The 15,922-nt window shown below is 33.8% G+C and overlaps 2 protein-coding genes across 9 annotated transcripts; one reads left to right on the top strand and one right to left on the bottom strand.

Moving 5' to 3' along the window:
- Positions 1–901: 901 nt before the first annotated feature.
- Positions 902–13,485, bottom strand: LOC105275992 (cholinephosphotransferase 1). 8 transcript variants are annotated; one of them, XR_003406992.1, is made up of 11 exons: positions 13,058–13,403; positions 12,262–12,409; positions 12,057–12,179; positions 11,812–11,915; positions 10,690–10,824; positions 9,379–9,513; positions 7,852–7,983; positions 6,416–6,574; positions 6,213–6,338; positions 5,874–6,131; positions 902–2,333 (listed from the first exon to the last, which is right to left on the bottom strand). XR_003406992.1 is itself a non-coding variant. In XM_011333264.3 (11 exons), the coding sequence occupies exons 1-11, from the start codon at positions 13,292–13,294 to the stop codon at positions 2,257–2,259; spliced, it is 1,518 nt and encodes a 505-aa protein (XP_011331566.1). In that variant the 5' UTR covers positions 13,295–13,403; the 3' UTR covers positions 902–2,256. The 8 variants fall into 8 exon arrangements, 7 of the variants coding, with proteins under 7 accessions (XP_011331566.1, XP_011331567.1, XP_011331571.1 ...); XM_011333264.3 differs by having other exon boundaries at positions 5,990–6,131; XM_011333265.3 differs by lacking the exon at positions 7,852–7,983 and having other exon boundaries at positions 5,990–6,131; positions 13,058–13,485.
- A 729-nt stretch (positions 13,486–14,214) lies between these two features.
- LOC105275991 (39S ribosomal protein L21, mitochondrial) lies at positions 14,215–15,719 on the top strand. Its single transcript, XM_011333262.3, has 4 exons — positions 14,215–14,497; positions 14,784–14,909; positions 15,007–15,327; positions 15,407–15,719. The coding sequence occupies exons 1-4, from the start codon at positions 14,398–14,400 to the stop codon at positions 15,505–15,507; spliced, it is 648 nt and encodes a 215-aa protein (XP_011331564.1). The 5' UTR covers positions 14,215–14,397; the 3' UTR covers positions 15,508–15,719.
- The last annotated feature ends 203 nt before the right edge of the window (positions 15,720–15,922 follow it).

The following is a 15,922-nucleotide window of genomic DNA, read 5'->3' as shown; positions in this document are numbered from 1 at the left end:
ATTACAGGTATTTTATGTTTTGCATTGTCTTTTTTCCTCCCTCGATTTTAGCGAAATGATTCTTCGTATGTCTTAATAAACTGATTGATGCTCTTTCTAGATGTAAGTCTGCGATCTTAAACCTACTCTGCAAATCCGTTTCATCCAATTTAGAGCAAACGATAAGAAAGAGCAAAAATGCTATAAGAGTACCGTGGCCCGGAGCACGTAACGAGTTTCGAGAACGTCAGCTTCATTCTCTGCAAATATAGATTCAGCTGATTGAACTCCAACTTGTCAATTATGAATTGCAAGCTTAAGTGCGAGCTCTTCGAAAGAGCGAACTCGGCCCTGCATGTCCAGAAGTACGTCGTCGTGGCCCGGTTGGCTCGCGTACTCGCGCGGCGTCACCAGGCGGATCAATAACGGTGGTCAGGTTCAGCTGAACGTCTGGGGGCACGTGGAGGGAGTGGAGATCAGTGCGTATACGAGGGTAGGAATGGGGCCAGAACCTTGCGGGTGTCATCAACTATGTCGAGCCCAATGATATATACAATTTGTCAGCGATGATAAGACGAAGAACAAGGGCGCTGCTTTTTCGAGGCGAATGTCCAAAATATTCCCACGCGGAGATTCGCCGCGAGACGGTCCTAGGAAGAGAATACGCGGCCCGATTTCGAAAATCGCGGTTAATGCATCCGCAAGGCGTAACTTGCTTAGTTTGCTACGGCAAACAATTTTGGACATAGCGCGATTACTGATTATTGTTAATTATAGAGTATCATCAGCAGTAACTGGAAGACGAACGATTTTTCATACGAGAAGCCGAGAATAAATCTTTTTTCAATAAATAAAAAATGCAACATGTATAATTCGGATTTCTCTCATAGAATATTAGGAACATTTTAAAAAGGAAGATTCATTTTGCGTTCGTATAAATTTTATTATAAACAGCATACCAATTATAATTAATAAATTACGATCGTCACGATAGAAGTATATAATCATAATACTTATATATTAACAGCGTGATATCAAATTATATTACGCTATTGCGAACACCATGTTAGATCGCGGATCATTACCTAAGAGAAGATAATCTCAAATATATTCGTGAGAATTAAATCAAGTTCTAATATATTGACTGCTAGACAGTTTTGTGTAGATAAGAGAATCAAGTATGTGTAAACAACATCGAATGCAGATTCACGAAAGAAATAGAAATTGTAATTAACATTCATAATATTGCAGTACTCGTTGACTTTGTTACTTTATAAATGTGTACACAACAATTTTCTGCGAACTTACGAAATTGTTTCTCCTCAGAGTTAGTATTAATTAATGTTACTGTATAAAATATATATCTATATATATCTGATTCTAACAGCTATCTATCTTTATATCACTCACTAAAAGACAAATAATCCTGAATAATTACGAGTAATCGTACTAAACTAACAGTTTAGTGTTTAACGTTAAACAAAATAGCGTTTTAAGTATTTCATCGAAAGATCCTTTTCACGAGCAATCTTTCAAGAGCATTTTAAGAGTGTTGATTCATCGCAGAAGTCAGAAAGATCCTCGCGTTGATGTTGAAAATTAGCACAATAATTCGTTAAATTTAAATTTGATTATCCTACTAATTCGTTATGAACATCTTTCAAGTTCACTGTCAACAATATCGCGCGAAAGGCTTGATTACGCGCGGAAGTGCGACGTCGCAAAATATATTTTCTCATACTCTTGCACAATCGTGGTTAATAATCTAACAAGCGCAAACGCATAGCGAGAAGTAGCCTTACCCGGTAAATGCAATTCGATACAATTGTCGTTATAAACATTACGTCGGCACCACTGTCATCAACAGCTAGCTGATATTGCTAATGCTCTTGCGCATTTTGTACTGTCTTCGTGGAAAATTCTATATACTTCCAGGAAAAAGTATACATGTATGAGTAATTCCACGTATGTATGTATCGAAATAACGTACAAAACATCGATATAAAAACGGGCGCGGGAGATATTCCTTTCCTTTTTCGCGCGCCAGCACGAGTATTTCTTATGTATATAAGATACACCATGCATTAAACGGATAAATCATTCTGCATGCATTACTATGTACTCTTCCGCAATGTGTTCGCAACATTGATTCGGTCGTCTCGATCCGAAATCAGCGGGCCTTTGCTATTTCGTCTGTACATCTATCTCGATTAACACGTTGTTACGTTTTAAGTCGTGGCATGTGTCGCTAAGTAACAATAACATTTATCACTATTATCAGAGATCGACGGCTGTATCGGATCCGTGATGATGTTCCTCGATTAATAGCGGCTCTTCCTCCACCATCATGTGAACTGTGAACAAAACTCATCATGCATACCAACGAATACAGACATCGACACATGTATTACTATTGCCTCCCGTGACATCTCTTATAAGCATTCCTCCCATTTTTCATTTTCTTAACTTTTTTTAAACTTGATTCATGAAAAAATTTGAGTATCGTAGAATTGAGAAGTATAAAAACGAAATTCATGTTCTCCATTTTCTATTTTCATATTGCATGATACAGAAAATTTTATGATCATGCCATAATTTGGATAATCTGTCTGAATATTTTTTTTCTCTTTAATATCAATTAATTGCTTAAAATTCGTTGAATTTCTTTTTTGTGAAAAGCATAATAATGAAAAAGTAATCCAATAGAATTGAAGAACATGGATTTTTTTTCCTGTTTCTGTACTACTCAGTTCCAGAAATGACTTGCTTCGATTAAAAGAGGAGACATGAGGGCGTATATATGATGAAAAGTTTTGTTTGAACAAAGATAAATTTTGAAAGAGAACATTGATGCACTTATTTTCTTTTCATATTTATTATCTCAATGTATATTATTAAGCAGAAAACATTTTATTATTTAATTTTTCAGTCATCTATGCTTTATCTCCCCTAATAATTTGAGGATTGCTTCCTCTGAGAAGTACAAATGTATACCACCCTGCCACTAGTAATACACAAATATTATTCTTAAAATTGTATGCTCGGTTTTGTTGTCGCTACGCACAACTTCAAAACAAAATTCAAGCAGCAGGCAGAAAAACATGCAAAATAATTCCAATATATATGCTGTGAAAAATTCAAACAAAAATCCTTTGTGTATTCAAGGAACGTAATTTGCCACTTATATTACACTAATGTGTTTAATGCTAAACAAATTTTCTTTTAAAAACCAAAAACTTGAAAGACTTAAGGGAAAAATTTCATTCATTACAACATGATAATCACTTTTCTACTTCACAGTATCAGTATCATTATGTATTCAAAAATTTTTTAAATAATGATTAATTATCTATACAAATATCATTGCTTATTATTGATTAGAATCAAGACTGCAAAGATTTTAAATATATAATTCACAACCAATTTCTAAATTGTAGTATAAAAAGCTCCAGCTTCCTTCTTGACAAAGGATTAACCCATTAAAGTTAGCAAGTAAAACATTCACTCTATTTCGCAGATATATGAATGGACTGAAGCTAATTTTGGAACAAGGCTAAAAAACCAAATAGTAACATGCAAATGGCGATTCAAGAACATGCAAGAAGCTAATGACAGTTTGGTATTCGTAAGGGTGCATGACATACATGTGGTACGCATTCTTAATATTATAGTAGTAAACAAGTTGATCTCTCTGCAGACCTGTCCTAATACAGATTCTTACACAAAGATCACATTACCTTTGTGGGTTACGTCTTAAGCATTCTTAAGCAAATTTTGCAAAGAAAATATTCTTTTTTAATGAAGCAACCAGCACAAGAAGCATGCTATTAACCCTCCGTGTGAAATATTCAGCGATATAAATTTTATTTTTATCAGCTTTTTTATCATTAAATTATTAATCTTTTTTTCTCAAATGAGCAGGAAAGCAACGACAAACAAATTTTTTTGTTCTTAGTGCACACATATTCCGCCCCAACATTAATTTTACTTTCTATAAATAACAGTTTTCTGAATATTAGAAGACAGCATGTTGCCTTTATCTTTAACTGTTAGTAAATTGAGTAATTCAGATAAAGCTATTCTCTCGAAAGAAGCTTCCGAGTCTGGTTAAATTAGAATGAAACAGAGCATGTCATAGTTAATTCGTTTATCCAGAAAATATAATACAATTCAGCAACAAAATTTGAGATAAGGTACAATTTGTGAAGTAACATTTCATCCATCTTTTACATGTTATCTTTTACAGTACTTCTTCAAAGGAACATTGATTAGAGTTCATTAATCTACTATTTCATTCCGTTTATAATAACGTAATAAGCTCTTAAATGAAAAAGGTGTTCGAAATTGTTTCACACGCGGGGAGGAAATGAAAAAAATTTTTTAATGTTTAAAAAAAAGCTATTGTTTTAAATTAAGATATTTTTTTTGTTAATGGCCATTCCCTCATTTCGTTATATTCTTAGAACAACATTCCTTTAAGAATAGTATAATAGAAAAATTACGAACATTAACATTTTAACGGGTATCTATCATACATCAAGTATTTGCAATTTATATGTAATAAAAATCTAACGGTTATAAAATTTTAATTAGTCGTTATTTAGCGAGAGGGGGGGTGTTTATCTTAGTAAAATTACACATGTAATATACAAATAATAATTAAGCATGTATCTGCCATTTGCTTGTAACGTTCTCGTGTAAAGTGTATATGTAGAAAGTATATTTAAAATATATGTATATACGCATCTCTCTCTCTCTCTCTCTCTCTTTCAGAATGTGTAGTAACACTTATGTATGTAAAGAATCTCTTAACAAAGCGGTTTGTCTTAATTGTATCTATTGTCGTAGGATGTAGAAGTAAACAAACGCGCGCATCTTACTGCAGAACCACAACTGCCGTTAGCCTCTTTATGCCCTGACATGTCTCATACAATTCAATTTATCGTGTTATCGTTAAAACATTTCCTTTTCATTCTTTTTGTCAGATGCACAAACACGCGTGCAGAAATAGAAAATAGTCATGACACGTTCCACGTTATCAAAAACTATATGCTTCAAAAAGAAACACACGTGTGCTAACAGTTCATTATTACTTAACGAGAGCATCGTATTTGAAGCAAACAAATCAATAAATCTTGTATTGTTCTACAAATTTTAGTTAATAGGTATAAATAAATTTTTCATTTATCGGCATGTCAACTTATCAGTAGCATTTTTTTAAAAAACTTCAAATAAAAAATATTTTATGCCATTTTTTTACTAAAATGATATTATAAATGATCGTAAATCATAAAATAATAACAAATCTCATAAAGAATTTTTGATTCATTGACTTAGCATTCTGATAAGCAAGCTGCTACAACATATTAACTGTCGACAAACTTGAATTTACTCGTGTATGAACGATGAAACAATTTTTGATTTTATATTTGATATATCATCCTATTTTACTATAACAAGTTTTTTTTTCCTTCGACTCTACAGCGACAAGTGAACTTATATTGGAATCAGATAAATTATCGGTATTTAAAACTTTAATGCGATTGTGATATCAAACTCATAACATCCTCATACAGACAGAAACTTATATCGTATCTCTCGCTTCTCAAACATTGAATTATAGTGTAATTATCACGTTTTTTTCTTATGAGTATGGAGCAAGTGCTGTTTTTTCTTATTGCACGATTAAACAGCACTCTCTGTTGTTTTACGCTTTACTAAAAATTCATAATAACCGCTAATCGAGTAAACTTAAAGACTTTAATTACTTTAACGTTATTCGTTATTACTGGTCTGAAACAACAAATCATAAATGAAACGTGATAATAAATGAGCTGTACTGTTCGAACACGGTTTATGTACATGGTCAAGTACACTCGTCAAGTATTTAATACCTTGTCATATTACTTCTTTACACACGCATCAGACGAATCATACAGGACATTCATTATCACCAGCTGGCTCTAGTGATGTTTCTTATGCAATCTATTACGTTGTGACCTATTAGTACCATTTTTCTCGGTGTTAGAACCCTGGATGCTGCCTGAATGATGATCGTGTAGCGGTATCCTGAATAGCTTGATCTTCATGTGATCGCATATCTCAAGACACACCTGAGCACTATACCGGAGAAGATCCACAGTGACCCAGATCTGCGCACATACACATTTCGTTGTACTAAAATATTGCCGATATCAAGATGAAAGGAAATCGTTATTCCGTAGAGGACTTACGAAACACAGCCAAAGAACGTAGTATTCCTTGATGAAGAAGTTGAAATATTGATTGAGGAACAGCATAGCTGGACCAATCAATGAGCTATCAAAATATTGCATTTCATTTTTGGTCATATGTGCAACCTGAAAAGCAACGTGAGAAATAATATTGCGCGCGAACATAGATACTGATGCACGTATATGTGTAACGATTTACGGACCACTAGTTTATTGGTAACTTTGGCCGCGACCATTCCGAACGCAAGTATGTACAAGGCTGGATGATTTTCGTAGACATGTTCAACACTTTTTCTATATATCGTGTAAGCTGGTACTACCACGAAGCCAAATGGAATGATTGGCGATAAAACAGATGTTCCCTGAAACAAAATTGATTTTATGCAGAAACTCTGAAGATGATCACCATAGAACGAAGCTATATGCAGAGATTATTTCGTGCCCGCAGAAACGATAAAGATGATTTGATTGCAAAAGCTTGATTCAATATATATGCCTTAGCATTATTTGTCAAAATAATTAATCTCTATGTATGTGTGTGTGTATATATATATATCAGCTGATGTAAAAGGTATTAATTGTGATTCATTTATAAAAGACTTTTATAAAAAAAATCATATCAGAAATACAATATATAATATTATATTTATTATATTTATAGAAATATAATATAGTATTAGTGCTTCTTTCTATACTTTTTATTATTTTACATGCTTTCAACAAGGAAATTATTGCTAATCTAATAAAAAGAAATATGTTAAATAATGATAGAATCTGATTTAGTGTCTGATAAAATAAAACTTTATCTAATGTAATATATTTAACAAAATGTTCGTACAGTTATTCTAAATAGATTTATTGAAAATACACAAAATGAACGATACTACATAAAGCTAAAGGAATATAAAACATTAAGGAAAACGCATAGTTCTAATTACTGTTACATATTAATGTTTTATCTAATGCATGCAACACGTGTTCTAACATTTAGTTTACATATACATTTATTTTACATATATATGTAAAATAAAATATGCAAAATCGGAATATTATGAGATTAATGCAAGATCGTCATTGACGCACATAAGCGATACATAGCATTTCATTATTACAATTTCTATGTCTCTACAGTTTTAATACATATACAAAAACCCAATCCAAAAAAAACCGAAAACAATTATATTAGAAAAAGGAATTATTCTAACTAATAGATGAAGGAGGAAGCGAGAGATAAGGATTGATTTTTCCCGATAAAGATAAATGTGGTATAAAAACAAGGTACAAATATGTAGTAAGTGACAATATTTTATATTATAGTAATGTGATGAGTAACTTTATACGACGTTGTTAGATTTAGGCCCACTGTTATATTTACGAAAACGGAATACTATTATTCTTGACCAGTTACTTATTAAATTGCACAATTTGTCTTATCAATTAATGCAAATAAAATGAATTATACCGAAAGAATAAATAATAATAAAAAGAAATACTGTATAGTATTTCTTCCAGGTAATGTATAATATTTATTACATTCTAATAATGTACGCCCACAATATCGAAAAGGTATGGGCCCAAATCGCGAACTAAAACAAAAGTGCACTACACAATGGTCCCACTACTTTCTCAGCTAACTTACTGCAACGGTGGAGCCATTTTTTCCGACACCACCGGCAAGAATGACGGATATGCTGCTCTGTGCAAGTAAAATAGCGATGCCCACAGCAGCCCATAACGGAAACACCTTCACCTCTGTGCCAGTGTATGGCAACTATATAAGCGACATGAAAGATCTCTTGATTAGTCATCAGAAGTTATCCTCATACATATACGAGGATTTTTTAACGCTCTCTTTCCCCATATGTATAATATATCCCTGATATGTTAGTTTATTAATAATCATGGAATTATACACATCAGGAATACGTTATTCGCTCTTGAAACAATTTCGTACTCTTAGCGTCTTGTTATTATCGCAATTTCTAATATTATCACAAAATTAACCGAAAGAACGTAGTCTTATATGTATGCATATATAATCGCATATGCATATATATGATGTAAAATGCACTATCCTTATGTTACTTTAAATGTATCCACAGCTGAATATTTCAATACATATTTGTTGCTTTTATGGCCTTTAATTATAGTTTACAGTTGCTCTGTAATAATGTAATAACGCAAAATGTTTTTATCATTATACAGGAGATTCTCACGGAAGTTTATGTATGCAGTTTCTTTCTGCTACAGTAAGCAAGGTCAGATAAATTATTATGAGTCAATAAGTCACTTATAATCTTCCGGAAGGAATCAAATAAAAAAAAAGTAAGAGACAAACATCATGGAACAAGAAACAAGCCTATAAAGTATAAATGATAAAAATGCGGAATCTTATGCAAAGTTTGCTGCTATTTTGAGAGCATATAAAATAACGATTAGATAAGTGCAAGGAATAATGCACAGTGGCACGAACTTCAAGAAAAAGAATCGAGAGAATCAAAACTCTATCAGTGTGCAGCATTCGATCATACACGAGCGTGTTGCTATCCTCATGTAATACATATTCACACATCACGTTCCTTTGCAGTCGCATTGCCAATTTCATAAAAAAAAACTACAAGTTCTAATCATACATAAATGTCTTTTAATAGATGTTTTCATTAAATATACATATTCATGTACTTATTAAGATTGTGACAGAAAATTTACATAAGTAGTGGTCTTTTTGATGCAATAAAAAGTCTTTTTAAGATTATTTTATTCAATTTAACTTATACTATCGGTATTTGCATGACAGTTATATTTGTTTAGCAACACCAACACAGAAAATATAAGTGTTTCATGAATAATAAAGTTATTTAAAGATTGTTTACTACGTCAAGCATCGCGCGGTATTAGAAAAAGCATTTGTATAAATTATGCAAAGATACTGGTTTATTAATTGTATCATTCTGGTGGGGCTTAATACGCAGGTAGCATACATCGACGTTACTAATCCAACCGAACACCCGATGTAAGTTTCTCAATAGAAGAGATCAATAGAGGATAGCAAGCAAGAAGAGAAGAGATGTAGAAGAGAGATAAATAAGATTTCTACTGTACAAAATAGCAAAAGGACACGAGAATAGGTTGCTCTGTGCGAACAACGCTCTTGGGGAAGACTTACTGCAATCGTGGAACCGTTTTTTCCAATCCCACCAGATTCAAAGACTTTACAGAATTCAAGGAACACGTATACGTAGCCTGCATAAAAGAGCACTGCTACGTAGTTACTGAGCGTGCCTACACCGAGCACAGGAATCTAAACAAAGCCACAAAATCTTTGTTCGTGATGACAATTGTTCGTTGCCTTGTTTGTGTGGGAGTGTGTGTGTGCGTGTATCTGGTCTTACAGTTGTATCTCTCGTGATAACATTACTGCGATAATACCGCTCTGAATGGGCTTAGTTCTACTTGTGGTCGTATTTACTGCACATATAATACATGAAACATGCTTTCTTTTCTCATTATAATAAAATTACAAGTTTACTCAGGCACGAGAGAGCAGCTGATCAGAGTACGATGTATCGATATTAAAAGCTACCTCATCCTATATCCCACATACCAAGAGTTCTCCCTGTTGTCCGTTAGAAACACTAATTTTTTTTAATATGTGGATGTTATAAATTTTCACAGATTTTGAACATTTTGATATCTATAGAAATATGTGAATATTTTTTTCAAGAGTACTGAAAAACAATTATACATAAAATGTACACTATAGACATTAGTAATATAAAGATTTTGCAATATTTGTCTGCATTAAAGCTTGTCTGCACAATTATCAAAGAATAAATAAAAGTGCAGCTTATTTATATAAACAAATTCATTGCAATTGTACGCAAACAAATTTTGCATTCGTTATATAGTCTGCTGTTTGAATCATTTAGGTAACATTATCACGTATTATTATATACAAATTTACACAAATTAAAAATTTTGTGCCAAATTGTTTGACAATTTTTAAAAGATGTAATCCTTGATTTGAAATTGTTTCAAAAGAGCAGTGATCGACTATTGATATAGCTGCAAAATTTTTTATTGCGAATATATAACATTAAAAGATATATCACAGAAAACTACATATAATTTACATCGAAAGAGATCATCTTTGCGGGAAAAGTAGTTTTTTGTTTGCAATACACTGAAACACTAACGACATTACTTGAAACCTGAGAAATGTGAATTTACATATGGAAGAAATGCGAATTACCGATATAACGACACACAGTTCATTATGAAAATTGCAGGATGTTGGAATGTCGAGAAATCGAGAGGGTTTCGGGGAAAATATAATTAGTAAGGAATACAGAAGTAAAATGCGTGTTAAAAATCAGTAAATATTTTGCAGTAAAGAAGTAATCTCAGCGCCGCTCCTCATGCCATGCTGCTCCCAATATTTGTTCTGCATGTAAAAGATTCTAATTAACGGACTTACAGCCACAGTGGAACCATTCTTGCCCACTCCTCCGGTGAAAATCACCGAAAATATGGAATACAAATTTGCCAGTGCACACACCACTGTCATAACTCCTAATAAATACTTAAACATAAAACCATCTAAGAATGGTATCTGCAAAAAATATTTTCATTAAACTATCATGTGAAGAATGATATTGTCTCATTAATTTTAATATGTTTCGTAGATGTCAAACTCCATGACAAAGTCTCATAGATAAGGATCATTTTCAAGCAGGGCAGTGTGATTCTTCAATATTGTAAACTATCTCCTTCTTTCGTTTGCATATGGAAAAAAATACTGATGATATTACGTGATACTATGTAGTATGTGATACTACAAGAAATAACATTTATAGTGTAAACAAGACATGTTATAATAAATATATGAATAATAATTTTATCATTATAAATTCTGATGCAAGAGAAATAGATAGGTTTGTTTTAAGTTATTGATAGGTATCTAAAATTTTTTATATATTATTATTTTAAGTACTTTCCTTGGCAACATATATGCCAATGCAAGCTATTAAAATTACTTACCAGATGAGATGTAAAGTTTACAATAACAGGCAATGATTCTATGATAATTAATATATTCGTAATGGCTGAATATTATATCTAGTAATTCCACAAATTCAGCAAACAAATTTTTAGAAATAAATAAAGCGATTTTATATAATTGAAGTACACAAAATATAATTTTCAAATTAAAGTTTTATCTTTTGCCTGCATCTCAACTTACATTTCTTTAAGAATAAATTACAATATGCACGACTATTCATTAAATTTTCGACAAGAATTATTATTGTACATTTTTGGGAAAATTGAATTGTCCTGCATTTTGCAAACAGTTGCAATAACGTGACCGTACATAGTTAAGCCAACGAATACCTTGCGTTAGCAATAATTTATCTAGTGTATGCAAAAGAATTATCACAACATTACGATTACGCTTATGAAAAAGCAAATGTGAAGTACATTATTTGTGTTCATCAAATAGTTGTGCAGAATGCTAATAAATTACACAGTACACTAATTGCTATACAAGATATTCTTGCTATATAAATAATATACAAGATGTAATCAAAGATGATACAACCTCTACCATCCAGATCTGTGGGCCGAAAAGCGCAGAGATCAGGTGAATGCCTATGATCGTGAATTGTGCTTCCGTTACATCAACTTTACCGAATCTCAAAGAACCTATCAAAAGATACATTAGTTAATATTATTTATATATTAATTAATATTATTATAAAGATATTTTATTTAATATAAAGATACTTTACTTTAATAAGTAAAAGCACAAATGAATATTTTATCTTTACAAAGATCATTTCATACCTGAAACATAGGTTTGCCAATGAGCACAATAGAAAAGCGTCATTGCACAGAAACACTGGAAAAACATCCATGTTGGATAGTAGCCCAACTGTACCGCTATACACGCTGACAGAGCAACAAATACTGAAACCGATATCAGTTTATTCAAAAAACTATTCTTTGGGTAACAGATAAATGAAAAATAATGTAACGATATGTCATCTACCTGTCGATATCGAATCACATCCATGATCGAACAGTTCACCCAATGGTGTCGATGTACCAGTTCTCCTAGCCTGCTTACCATCGATAGCATCTAAACTCTGGTACACAAATAGACCAAGCGCACATAGAAAACATGCCCACCTTGGTGCCTGCAAAATAGCAAACGCGACGCTTGTCAATCTTACCGCAGTTGTGAAATTATCACACGCTAATAAGGCTCCACATATCATTAAACTTGTCACAAAGAACTGAAAACAAACTTTTTGCGGAGTTCACTCATCAATTACTCGAGATTAAGGTTTAAAGTATAAACGCGATATTCCTTATTTACAGTACAGTGAAGTTACATAAGCCCAACGCACACAGATATACACAGACCCCTCTTTGTCACAATAATAAATGATGAATCATTATACATTCGCACGTTTTGCATACTCGTTAATAGCGCGCTATCGTCCCAAGCAAAACAAAAGCCCATTGATAATTAACATTAACATTGCCACAGATAATTCTATGCGAAGCGCGCGAGGAGCTTGCAAATCAAATCACTCTTGCAAAAATACTGCGTCACAAGATTTCGCTGCAATTTCGTCGAGAGAAGTAGTCAAGAAACGTCGAAATGAAGGAGAGTACGTTCTTTCATGTACATCGTCGACGTGACGTCGGAAATGTCAAGTACAAATTTGGCGCCAGCAAAGATCGCCTCGCACAAACGCACGCGGAGTATGTGGCGGAACACGCGAGGTGCACGGACTCCGTTAGACGAGTTGTGGTTAGGATAGACGAGCCGTATGTACCTCAGCTTTCGCGTCCGGGCTGTAATAGACAAGGATCAAGGTGGTGATGACGTTGACGATGAGGCCGAGTACGGTGATGAGATTGGGCGCGAGCCAGAGCGGAACCTTGCTGACTAGCCAGTCCCACCAGGGCTGCAGGAGCGCGTCCAGCAGACTGTTGGTCGTGCAGCTGTACTTGTGCTCGCTGAGCCTCTTCAGCTGACCCGGTGACAGCAGCTTCTTATTGTAGAACTGCATTTCCGTTCGGGTGCTGCGACACGCCACGCCAGGCACGGGGAAACGCGAAGTGTCTAGCAATGTCGGTGTCTCGCGCTCGGAAAAACAGACGGACCACACGCTCACCGGACCGCGGCGAAACGGTTAAACATGACAGGCGACCGTCGCGTTCACGTACATCTCTGCGCGTCCCCCGCCGAGTCGTCCGCGGGACGGAAGCCGAGCACTGCCGTTGCGCGGAAAACCGGAACTGACCAGTCACAATCACGGCACGCATGCGCGACCGTGAAGTGCGTTGATTCCTCGGGCGACAGACGCAAAAAGCGCATTTGCAATTATCTACGACCCTCACGATGATGCAAATAAACAACACCGACCGAGTACTATTAAAGGTCGACAGCTATGTGCAAATTGTGATCCTTTGACTATATAACCATGGACTGCCAATTATCTCTACTTTTTCTATTCTACAGCTTCGCTGATAATGAACTTGAAACGCGCCCTCGTCGACCAAATGGCAGAAAATAAAAACATTAAGTGAGATTCCGATGATAAAAGAGGAAGAAAGAGAAAGATAGAATATAATATGCGTCGCTGTTTTACTCACTTTTAGCGGAGTACAGAACCATTTTTAGTTTTTTAATTTTGAATAATTTTTTTAGCATATATTGAATATGCATTGAACATCCACCTATTACTAATACTAACATAATTGTATATATTGGAATAACGTAAAAAGAAACGAAATAAATATATAATAGTATGCAAAAAAAATATGAAGATGAATTTCGTGAAATTAGGATCGAGGATACGCATGAAACTTGATGACACGAAACTTTAGACGTGATTTACTGAAAATGTTTACTCAATAAGCGAGGATTGGCTATTTCTCTCTCCGTTTGAATGTTCCCGCTAACAAATTTATCATGCGCAAGTAAAAAGAACATCGCAACTTCAATGATTATATTATGATAATTTCTATCTAATAATTGTATCTTTATAAACTACAAATTGTTCTGTAAAAACACCAAGTATTGGCGTGCGCTTGTTATGCGTTAACAAGCGTGTAAAGAAAAGAAAGAGATCAAGTGTTTGCACATTAATTGCAGTTATCTCTGCACACGATGGCGGCTCTGTTTGGATTTTCAAGATTTATTAATTATGCCGCGAGTAACTGTTTGAGAAAAGTGACACCCATTGCAATTTGCAAGCAGTATTATCCTGGTATGTAATCTTAATGTAATCATGTTTGATATATTTGCATAAATGGCACTGCAAACTTAAATGCACACCTAACCTCTTTTATCCACTTCAAAACATTATCGAAAATATAAATATTATAAATGATGATCACATGTTTGATACATCGCTATTACATTAATGTAATAAAATCATAAAATGATAATACAATTTTGTACAAGACATAAAAAGAACACAAAATTATTTTATAAGATTCCTGTGTATGTGAGGTTAGGAAAAAAAGTTTCACAGAGCTATCTTTGTTTTTTAGCATTGAGATTATGGGAGACTTCAGTAGCGGGATATCGAACAGCTAGACCACCATGGTTGAAAAAGGTTCCGGATTATCAGACGGAGATACGGGAGTGGGATGAAGAGAGGGAAAAGATATATGCTGGTCGTAAACACTTTTTATTTTGTAAAGGTTCCTGTAGGAACGCTTGTTTGTTCTTGAAGCCAATAAAATCTCAAAATGGATGTTTCATCTTTTGCAGACGTGACAAATGAAATTAATAAACAAATCGCAATGAACAGAACTGGTCGTATGTTCGCGATCGTGCAAGTGTGTGGAAAGCAGTTCAAGGTGACGGAAAACGACATTATAATTATACAGGGATACTGGCCACCGAATATAGGTGACCGCTTGAAGCTAGAGAAGGTATTGCTCGTTGGAAGCACCGATTTTACCCTCGTAGGAAGGCCACTCTTGAACAGAGAATTGGTTACGATTGACGCGACGGTGATTGAGAAAACGCTGTCTCATACGAAGACTCGCTTTAGATTCGTGCCAAGAAAGCAGTTTCGCCGTATAAACTGTGAGACATGAAGATTAATATTTTTTTTTATTCTTATTCTGTTCTTTTCTGTTAATATAATTAATATCTTGCTTTTCAGTTTACAGAGTACAATTCACGATGCTACGAATTAACTGTATAAGCATAAATGGTAATATCGACGAGAAAAAAGAGATTGAAGGATTAGACAGGATATATTAACAGCATAATAATATGTATATAACAATAAAGATAGTATATCCAAAATTGAAGCTATGTTCACACACACACACACACACCAAAATCTGTGTATATATATATATTACTTTTGAGTATATATCTAAAGTTTTGTGTCCTAACAACGTTACTGAATCGCTGAATTTGATGGGTATAGCATCTAGTAAAGCGTCCTAGTAAAATAACTTATAAATTTATTTATATACATTTTCATTTCTCCCTTTTGTTTTTTCGCGCTTACGGATGCTCAGTCTACCACGCTCAATACAACGCTGTAAAATATATTGCGAGAGACTAGTACGAGATACTTTCGGCTTTCGAGGTAATCTATCAATTTTACTATGGTGTCATAAAAATTGTATTTATTTATTATTAATTGTATTGTTGATTTATGAAATTA

Source organism: Ooceraea biroi, chromosome 9, assembly GCF_003672135.1.
Source record: "Ooceraea biroi isolate clonal line C1 chromosome 9, Obir_v5.4, whole genome shotgun sequence".
NCBI lineage: Eukaryota > Metazoa > Arthropoda > Insecta > Hymenoptera > Formicidae > Ooceraea > Ooceraea biroi.
The sequence above is the reverse complement of the archived record's forward strand: the minus strand, read 5'-3'. Positions and strand labels throughout refer to the sequence as shown.

Coding starts and splice junctions, on each gene's coding strand:
- LOC105275992 (XM_011333264.3), bottom strand. CDS start 13,294: ATGCAGTTCTACAATAAGAAGCTGCTGTCACCGGGTCAGCTGAAGAGG. Junction 10,825..11,811: donor CACAGATCTGGATGGTAGAG/GTTGTATCATCT, acceptor TATTTTTTGCAG/ATACCATTCTTAGATGGTTT. Junction 9,514..10,689: donor AGAATGGTTCCACTGTGGCT/GTAAGTCCGTTA, acceptor GGCTTTGTTTAG/ATTCCTGTGCTCGGTGTAGG.
- LOC105275991 (XM_011333262.3), top strand. CDS start 14,398: ATGGCGGCTCTGTTTGGATTTTCAAGATTTATTAATTATGCCGCGAGT. Junction 14,498..14,783: donor TTGCAAGCAGTATTATCCTG/GTATGTAATCTT, acceptor TTTGTTTTTTAG/CATTGAGATTATGGGAGACT. Junction 15,328..15,406: donor GCAGTTTCGCCGTATAAACT/GTGAGACATGAA, acceptor CTTGCTTTTCAG/TTTACAGAGTACAATTCACG.